This window comes from Orbicella franksi, chromosome 7 (assembly GCF_964199315.1).
Source record: "Orbicella franksi chromosome 7, jaOrbFran1.1, whole genome shotgun sequence".
Lineage (NCBI taxonomy): Eukaryota > Metazoa > Cnidaria > Anthozoa > Scleractinia > Merulinidae > Orbicella > Orbicella franksi.
The window spans coordinates 30983862-30994088 of NC_138151.1; the positions used below are offsets into that span (position 1 = coordinate 30983862).

General features: G+C 38.5%; 1 protein-coding gene across 1 annotated transcript; it reads left to right on the forward strand.

Moving 5' to 3' along the window:
- The first annotated feature begins 1339 nt into the window (after positions 1-1339).
- On the forward strand, positions 1340-9646 carry LOC145491994 (carbohydrate sulfotransferase 11-like). Its single transcript, XM_081471301.1, has 3 exons — positions 1340-2378; positions 7265-7320; positions 8108-9646. Exons 1-3 carry the CDS (start codon positions 2279-2281, stop codon positions 8927-8929), a joined length of 978 nt encoding a protein of 325 aa, XP_081327427.1. The 5' UTR covers positions 1340-2278; the 3' UTR covers positions 8930-9646.
- Positions 9647-10227: the final 581 nt, after the last annotated feature.

Here is a 10227-nt window from a genome sequence, read left to right on the forward strand (position 1 = left end):
ACGTCACGCAAAAGCTTAGAAATTCGAGCGTAGTGTATCAAAAAACCAAGAACCCATTCGGAGCGAAAATTTGTATGAATATTAGTTTTCAGCTGCTCTTATACATCATTTAAGTAAAATCTCAGGAAGATCAATAGTTTAGTAGTTCGAATTTTGGTGACGTCATGTGAAAACCAGCTTGCAGAACTGCCATTGCAGCGTCCACGCTACACCGTAGAAATTTGAAAACGCGACTTCTCCTCTAAAAATAGGCCTACTCTTCACTGACACTGATCCGTCAAGAAAATGGAACTTTTCGAGAACGTTTTTCAAACCAAAGGAATTTCAGGAGGAAAGCATTTTAAAAACGGTGCTTTTCGAAAACGATGGCGACACGATAATCATGTGAAGATTAACAGATGGCTGCAAAAATTTTTTATAGCTGGGAAATAGGGTGAAATTCAATTTTACAGATAGTTGAGAACTCGCGGAAAATTTAACTAGTACTAATAAATGAAATTACAGCTAGCAATCCTATCGAGATCACGCGCGTTCATTTACTATTTTTCGGCTTTCGATTAGCTATTATTGTTATTATTATTATTATTATTACTATTACTATTACTATTACTATTACTATTACTATTACTATTACTATTACTATTACTATTACTATTACTATTATTATTATTATTATTATTATTATTGTTAATATTGGAGGCAATTACTGAGCAGGTCTGTTTTTAGTTGTTGTCGCTTTGTACAGTTATCGTGTAAGGATTCTGAATACACCAATATTTGAATATTATATCTTACAGAATGTGAGCTAAACATGACTTTTCTGTGACAGGTCAAGTCCAAACACCGAGGAAATCAAATACAAGAAGACATCTTCACGTTCCTTTTGATTATCTGGTCACAGGCACTTCCCTATTGTTTTTGTTACTAGCCGGTTAGTGTTGTGATTACGACGATTTTGAGAGCGTTAGTACTCAGCGCCGATGAAAAGCCCCAACATAATTTTCATACCAGATTTTACACTGACATTTCTTCTTTCAAAATGTCAGAATATTAGGTGTTTCGGTGTTTTACCGGGAAGCAAATTTGCTGCTTGAAAAAGTGTGCGTAATTAAGAATATTTGAGGAAGCAAATTTTCTTGATTTTAAGCGGCTCGTCTTGACCCCGAAAATCAATCCACAGAAGTATAATCGGCCTGAAAAACCTTGTAAACTCCTCAAAAATAAATTTCCAGGCTCAAACTGGAGTGTTATTGTGATGCGGATTGAACAGAACGAAGTTTATGATAAGGTGTTTTGACCAGACGTGGGGTCGTAACGAATTTGTGATTTTTTGGCGGCTTTAAAAAATTATCATATCTCGCTAAGACTTGGGAAAAATTAAATAAGCGCCTGCCCTCGATTATACGCCTCCCTCGTATAAGTGCCCTCGTCTTCTACTAAATTTCAAATAAGCGACCCGGCCGCTAATTCGAGAATTTACGGTATCCACTACTCGATAGATTTGAAATTCTGTCGCCGGGTTGCTAAGCTGTTAACCTGAAAACTTTACTAAAGCCCCAGTCCTCGCTCATTACTCGATCTGCTAATTAAGGACGTTCGCAAGAAAATGTTCTACTCGATGGATTTTCTTCAAACTTCTACTGCGGACAGATAAGGAATTACTTGTTTCAGAAATGGAAAAAAATGGGGTCGCGGACTTCGTTTCAGAGATAAAGCTAAGCGTGTGGAAAACTAGTCTAATTTTGAAAAATTGGCGAGTGTAAATCAGCATGATCTCCAGGGTTTTTAGCTTTAAATATCAAAGATGAATCAACGGAGACAAGCTATACTAGTAATATTTTGTAGAAGTGAGTCCGTTGCGTTAATAATTCCAAACGTTGCCAACGTTTTCACAAACCTTAACCCTTTAAAAGGCCTTTGAAACCGCCGCACAGATAAACGAAGAGCTAAAATTCGATGGTACATTTTGCCAAAACTTCAAACTTCTAATCGATAGATTTTCTTCATTTTTTCGCTAAACATAGAAAATCGTTAGAGAAAATGATCCATCGAAAGAAAAATAGGGGTCACCGAACGTCCAAGGCAGGCAAAAGCTATAGCGATGGCCATCTACCCTATAATTGTTCATTTTATTACTTAGCGTGCGCTCGATGCATGACGTGGCGTGTGAATTTGCGTGCGCAGTAAGAATACGCAGAAACAATTAGCGCGAACTTCCTTAACGAAAGGAGACGAAATAATATTCAGTTCTGGACGGATCGAATTGTTGTTGGTGAAGATGAAGGCGATGAAACCGTTATTGCTTTTGGCTCTTTTAACTACTGGAATATTGCTAATCAAACTGTACACAAAGCAAATGAAGATGAATCTCGACTCAGGTAAGCGTTTAATTTGTCTTGTAATCAGGTAGTGTGCTCAATATTTGAATCAGTTTCTAATAAGGACATAAGGATCGCACTCAGGTCTTGTGTTTCTTATTCCTACAAGTCCTCAGCTTCAACAAATCGTTATGAATGGTTTTGGTATTCAATTTAGCACGCAACTGAATGCAAATAACGCGAGAAACGACACCTCACGATATCTTTACTTTAAGATACAGGTTTAACAAGTTTAACTTCCTGTTTTCCTCTCGTTCCCTATGATCCTCTGAGAGCGACAAAAAACCGCTCGAAGTCAAACTTTCACCGACTGAGAAAATTGTTGGAAAATAAATTTAGTATTGCCCACTGCCGACAGTTGTTACATGTAACTGTTTGTTCGCTATTTCCATCTACTCGCCAAGATGCTGTCACAAAGGCATACAGTTATTCTACAATGTAACGCATTCAATGAAAAACAGCAATTAAAAACAAGTAAAGGAAAAAAGATTCTGATCAGTTGCTAGTTTGTGTCATTTTTGTTTCGTGATCTCGAAAACACACTTTATACTGAGCATGCATTAAATCTAGAGTAATGGTATGCAAATTTCTTGCTAACCATGTGAAATGGACCGTTATGATGGTTGTAATTAATAGTTATGCATGAAGCTTAAGAGTAAATGTCAGTAAAAACCAAAGATTATCGAAACGAACGGAAATGGGGTTAGACTTTTGAAATATTTATTTTTTTCGGGATTAAACCGTTAAGAACTCTCCGGGGATAAGTAACTCAAATTTCACCATGCGCGATCATTAAATTATGCACTTTTCGGGCAGTTGTCATAAGAACGAAAATGTAACAGAAAGACTTCTCTAGCTATAGAGCGTTTTCATTATCACGCCATGAAAAAATAAAATCAAAAACCATTCAGTGGATAAGGTCAGGAAATTGTGATATTACGGGAGATAAATAAAGAAGACAGTTCTCCAAGTTTAAGGTGTGCCGCGTGCGTTGTCCCAAAGTTGAGATATTCGTCGATATGCTCCGCGCAAAGTTACAGAGCCTAGTGGAGCCGCCATGTTGGTGTTCCTCTGTAGTACACAAATATGGCAGCTGGAAAATAGTGTTAACATCTGGAACTTACTTTGGTTATCTGGGACAATAATTATCCGCACTGAACAAATAAACAGTTAAATAAGCAGTTTTCTAAATACGACAACGTCTTAAATGGCTAAAAAATCACGAGATAAATACATACTTTTCGACAAACGCGATCGCAGTTTTATGTGACGCACCGCAATAACTTCGAAATTCAAAATGCGCTGGTTTCCAAACGAAGAGCTAAAGCTGGAAAGTTGTAAACAGATATAACTTTAGCACCTCTTATGACTGATGAGGATAAAAACTTTGGTGGCTCTCTAGTTTTGGATTTAAGAATTTGATGACGTCACGTGAAAACGCTCTATAGATATATGGGTTGGACTTGCTTTATCGAGACAAAGTGATAGTTTTTGTCTCTTGTTATTCCAGGGGGAGCTACGGTTCTGTGTACAAACGACATCTTCGGCCATTTAAAATCAAGGCAAAGGTGGCGCAAAGGTGGCCTAGAATAGCTTGGCAAAAATTCATGCGGTAGTGTCTCAAAGTTTACAATAACAGAACCAAGAAGCCCTGAAAGATAGTTCTTTACGATTTGGGTTTTATCTTATAGGGACCTTTAACTCTCAAAAAAAGATCAGTTCGGTTAAATGACTACGACGCCATAATGAAATGCATAATAAAAAAATCAAACTCGTTGTACACAAATAATTGTTTTCATCAGTTATATCTTCACTTGCCGATGAAATGACTAGAAACGTATTAAAATGTCTATAGCTGCACTTGATTTTCATATAATGAGCCAGGAAAAACAAAAATTTCGACTTTTCCTGCCCTGAGAATCGCACAATAATTCTGCATAATTCTGCACACAGCAGGTTGAACAATTGAATTGCTCTCAACAGGTTAAATTTGCCACACAGCCGTTAGTATACGTTTGCCTCGCGTCCACTGGTATTTGCATCCCTTCTGCGCCTCCGGCACTCGCCGGTTTCGAATTCACTGAAAATTGTCCAACTGGAGGAGATTCCGCAAACAGTGCTGAGCTCGAGCGACTGAAATCCGATATGCATGATTCTGCTGTCAGGCAACGCCTTCTTGTAAATTTACAGCTACTTTGTATACACGCACCGCCATTTACAATCCGCAGATCAGTTATTCGTGAGACACGTAGAGCTCAGTTACTTGAAAGAGCTGGCACGCTCCTGGACTAATTGTGTGAGTCGTGCGATTTGAGGTGAGATGTCAGAAATATTGATGCAAATGTCTCTTAGTCTATCCACTCTTGAGCCTAAAGTTTTGAAAATTTAAGGGGGCTCTGAACCTTATGTACCGATTTTTTTAAGCTTTGCCAAAAGTTGCGTCTTGTCATGCTTGTTAAAATTTGATAATATAAGAAAAATTCACAGTGCCGTTTTTGAATTATAAGCCCCTAAAGCTGTAATTAAGGGTGTTTTTAGCAGGTCATACTGTTGCTATGGTAACCTATGGTGTCATGAAAATGAATAGAACGTGTTCACCAATGATTGGGCAGTTTTTTATATCATCACTGAACCATCAAATGATAAAGAGTGATTATAATGGCCCATCAAAATCTAACTGCTGGAAACTGTTTTTAGCCACCTTAAAGTTGCGAGTGTACGTTTTTGTACAAGTTCACTGAGATGTTAAGATCGAAAGATACAGTCGGATGCTCAATAGCCACATCTCTCGTCATATTTGCACATACAGCTGATAGATGACTCTTAGTTTCGGCGGAAATTTCGTTCTCGTCGGCGCTCTCCTTGGCCACTTCTGAAACTTGACTAGTTTTAGCTTCGTTACCGGCGACTTCGACTTCTAATCGTTTCTTTGTTGAAAGACGGCTAAAGAAGCCACTAATCTGCTGCGACGTAAGGACTTCATCAGGTTGAAATCGGCGTTCCCCCGCTTGGTCTCTTGCTAAGTTCATTGCTTTAAAAATTTCCTGTGGATCGCTTTTCCGTCCACTTTGCTCCCCTTTTTGAAATTGGTCAGTAAAGAACTCGGTTTGTTTCTTTGTAAAACGCACCTTTTTCTTAATTGTCTTCAGGGCCCAACCCATCGGAAGAGGTAGATTTTTATCCTTGCGTATAAAGTGAGAATAAATTAGAAGAACATCAATTCTTACAAGCCGTGAGATTACTCATCGTAATCGCTTACTGATCCGACGGGTACGAGGTTTTTCGTAAGGGCTGCAAAGTAATTCCCCTTTCTGCTGCGGGTACTTGTTTGGATTCCTTTTTGTGACCGGAGACATCCTGAGACACAGAACATAATCTACTAGCTCTTCTCCATCCGATGTAATGGATGTAATGGGCAAACAGTCATTTCCGAAAAATTGACGGGCTTCACGAAAATCCCGCTTCGTGTTAATATAAGTTCCATCTCTGTCTCATCCTGAAAACTGTAACAAACGCTGGTACGTAGCTTCTGATATCCTTGCTGCATGATGACAGCGATACTGTCTGAGTGGACTGATGCTTTGCTCGTTACTCTGTACCACAAAAGCCACCAACCAGATCAAGGAAAGAACAAGACATTCTTTTTCTGCTGGAGTTAAAGCAACCATTATCTTTATGCCTTTCACCGAAGATTATTGTGCTTTTACTTTATCTTTACTTTCATTAACTGGTCACATTTGTTTCCCGTGAAAACAATGTATCGTTATTTCGTTCCATAGAGTTTCACTGTACGGTTAAAATTTGTGACATTTGTTAGGTCTGTTTCTTTGCTATATCTGCTTCGTTCACGATGGCAATATATTTGTTTAGACTTTATTTATAAGGCAGAATGAATTGTTAGTTGATCTCGTTACGTGACAGACTATCACATGACGTGTGCAGGGTTTGGCGGGTTTGGCGCGAATTAAAAATGGCGAAGATGTCCTCTGCTAATTAGGCAGTGGTTTAGTCAGGAAAGACAGGATACTAAAAATATCACCATACCTTGGTAAAGAAAGGTCAACTGTATATATTTATAACGAGAGAAGTCCTGCTGTTGCATTTTAGTTCATGCAAGGACTGCCTGAAAACTGCGCAATTTCCAGCTCGCACGCACTGATTTTCAACCATACTATTCGTAACGGTTTATTCTCGTTAAAATGAACATTTACACAAAATAACCTCATTTACTTGAAGTCGTACCTGCAGCTACCTGTAGACAAAAAATGGCAAGACACGAGGACCCATCCGCGCTACGCCGGAGAAATTCGAAAATTAGGTTGTCAGAAAAATTGTAAACTTTCAATTCTTCGATTACTGTCAGTATTGAAAATGAATGCAACAGACAGTAGACTGGTAGACAATTTGTGGATCTGACCATACATATATATTTTTTAATATTTGTCTAAATTTTTATTTTCTTTTTCAGCGAACGTTAAGCCGCATATCTCATAGACCGAATTTATGTAATATTGAAAACGGTTTCTTATCTTGCATTTTAATAATTGTTAAAAATTCGATTTTAAAGAAAACTATTTGTCTTCGGATTCCTATATACGGCTGGCGGGATATTTTGCCTTCTTTACGGCCTACGGCTAACGGTTAAACAATTTTTCTTACGGTTTAAAGAAACCTTAGAAATTAATTACATAGTGCATCCTAAAAGATACTTTGAAAGCTAAAATTAGTGCATGGTGTTTTGTCATCAACACCCAAAGTGAGGCCACAATCCTTGATTGCGAAGCGAGACGACAAGCATTCCCGACCTCATCGTATCCCTCCACCAGAAGTTGCCTCCACACAAATGATGTGTAACTGTCAAATCCTTTCTTTTTTTTCCTTCTTAGTGCAAATTTATGCCTTGGAAGCGATAAAAGAGGATTCAATTGCACACACTGTACAGGTATGGTTCTTAGACTTTTTACACTGGTGGAAACGGGTGGAAATAAGTGTGGTTCAGAACGTGCAATTGGGGGTTACTGTGCATTGATTTCGGCATGTTGTGCATGGTTGGTTTGGAAATTGAGCATGACAGGAATATCTCTCTTGATCTTTCTCATCTCTTGCACAGAGAAAATTAGGTTGTATATTAACTTTTCCAAGACCAGTATAACAAAGTTGAATTGCATCCCTTTCCTAAAAGAAAATGACATCATTTTCCTCTCACCATAGTTTCAAATTGTAACTTGGCAGAAAATTGGTAATTAAAGGCTTTAAGGGAGCTACCTAACTTCACCGTTTGGACATAGTTTAGCTTAAATTTTTAAGTTCTTCGTTTGCAATCCAGGTTAATCTTCTCCATCCTTTTCCATCCTTGTTCCTTTATGGTTCATTATTATCTCTGTGGTGTTTATCTATCTGAATAAACTTTTAATATTTCCAGAATTTCTTTCGGTTAAAGGTCAGTTTGTTCGAGGCCAGAATATCTCAAAATAACTTGACTGAGCTCTAAAAAGAACGCCCAACTTCAACTGAACCAGGAAAATCCAGCTATTTTTGTATTTCGACTTAAATACTCCAGGCATGGTGTACATCACACACCGTATCTTGAGGTGCTTTCAAGTTTGAATACCCTGTGATTGTTCCGTTCTGGCTATTGTATTACAAAATGACATAGATCATATCTGCAATATGTTTCCATTGGTTGGAACTGAGACTAACAAACTACTTAATTCATTTCTTCTTCATAGGAATCATATATTCTTAACACTCCAAGAGAGTTACGACAACAAGAACGCAGAAAGCTGGTTGAGAAGTTTTGTCAAAAGACTGGACACAATGCCATGCCAGACCCTTTTCACTTGGCAGTGATTCCTTCTCTCAAAATACTATACTGTGTAACACCTAAAGTGGCTTCCAGGCAGTGGAGGACAATGCTGTATCACTTTAACAAAGGCCTAAGAGGGAACTTGCGATTGAATTCATTTCCTCCTGACCAGCAAAAGCGGATGTTGCAAACATATTTCAAGTTCACGTTTGTTCGTGAGCCGTTCGAGCGCATTCTGTCGGCGTACAAAGACAAGTTTATCAATCTAAGGCAGGTATCCGTAGACCGCAAAATTCGTGAATTTCACGGCAAAAAAATCCTGAAGAACTTCCGTCCACATGCTTCAAAGAGTGTACTTAAAAAACTCGATGACATCACTTTCCGTGAATTTATTCAATATTTAGTAACCAAAGGAAGCAACAAGAGCACGTCGGTTATGGACTGGCACTGGGACAATTACGTCAATATATGTGGAATGTGTGCCATCAACTATGACTTTATAGGTCATTACGAAACTTTTGATCAAGACTTGGCAGATTTCAAAGAGGCAGCAGGGGTATCGCCTGAAGTGGCAGAGAGATTTGATGCTCGCGCCAACAATAAATCCGATACCGCCTCCTTATTGGTCAGTTATTACTCGCAGATTCCCATAGAATGGATCGACATCCTTGGTCGGTTGTTCAGAGCCAACTTTGAGATGTTTAGTTACGACTTTCCGGGACCTCTTAAGAGTCTTTTTGAGTAAAATGAGTGCAAGAAAATAACACATTGAGGATACGACAGTTTGATCATTTTTAACTTTTCTCATCTTTTCTCCTCTGATTTGGTGGCATGAACTATATAACAACTGAGCATTCTACGATATACTTTGGGACGTGTTAGCCATCTTTGGGCTATATAAGGAAAATTACTAGTAAAATCATAGCGACTTGAGAGACCTTGGGCAACTTAAACTCGGCGATTTTTAGGCCTGACTTAACCCACATTGAGGATGCGACAATTTAATCATTTTTAACTTTTCTCATCTTTTCTCAGGCTCCTCTGATTTGGTGGCATGAACTATATAACAACTGAGCATTCTACTTTGGAACGTGTTAGCCATCTTTGGGCTATATAAGGAAAATTAATAGTACAATCATGGCGACTTGAGAGACCTTGGGCAACTTAAACTCGGCGACTTAACCCAAGTAACAGAGAAAAGCCATTGTAAGGGGATCTACATACAACCACAAGAAGACTTGCTGGTTAATAATTGCCTGATTTCGAAATACACTAGACTTCGCTCCATCTTTACTCGACTTGATTATCCGATAACGACCATTAATTCCACCATTAACAAATTTATCCAGAACCTTTCATCCGGTGTACGTGAAAGACAAGTGGAAGACAGCCGTGTCTTGCGAGTTAGTCTCCCCTTCAAGGACCAAACATCAGCTAACGCGGTTAGAAGGCAAATGGGCGATCTCAATCATAAGATTGGCACTACTCTACAACCAGTATTTATTAGCAAGAAACTGGAACAAGATCTCAAGCCCAAAGAAATCAAGCCTCCGATCGTAAATCAACAATGCGTGGTTTATTTATTTTCCTGTGATCTGTGCGATGCAGATTATGTCGGCTACACAGCCCGACACCTCCACCAACGTATTGCTGAACATAAAAACTCGGCGATTGGAAAACACTTTTTCAGTGGAAGCCCACGGGGACATAAGGCTCCTCAACGAAAGCCAGTTTCGAATTCTCCGAAAGTGCCAAGGGAAATTTGATTGCCTCGTCTATGAGATGCTTTGCATAAAGGAACGGAATCCAAGCTTGAACACGCAAACTGACTCCATCCGTGCAAAACTCTTTGCTTAATTTTAAACATTTTAGCACATCCACTGAACTATTGTTTTACTGACTATTTATACATTTTTTATCAACTATCATTTTGACTTGATAATGACGTTAGCTCAACGTCGAAACGTCGTCGTTTTTTAAACAAAAAATTTTTAACTTTCTTAATATGCTTAGAAATATGTTATCGCAATTTTTTATAGTTAA

Coding starts and splice junctions, on each gene's coding strand:
- LOC145491994 (XM_081471301.1), top strand. CDS start 2,279: ATGAAGGCGATGAAACCGTTATTGCTTTTGGCTCTTTTAACTACTGGA. Junction 2,379..7,264: donor GAAGATGAATCTCGACTCAG/GTAAGCGTTTAA, acceptor TTTCCTTCTTAG/TGCAAATTTATGCCTTGGAA. Junction 7,321..8,107: donor CAATTGCACACACTGTACAG/GTATGGTTCTTA, acceptor TCTTCTTCATAG/GAATCATATATTCTTAACAC.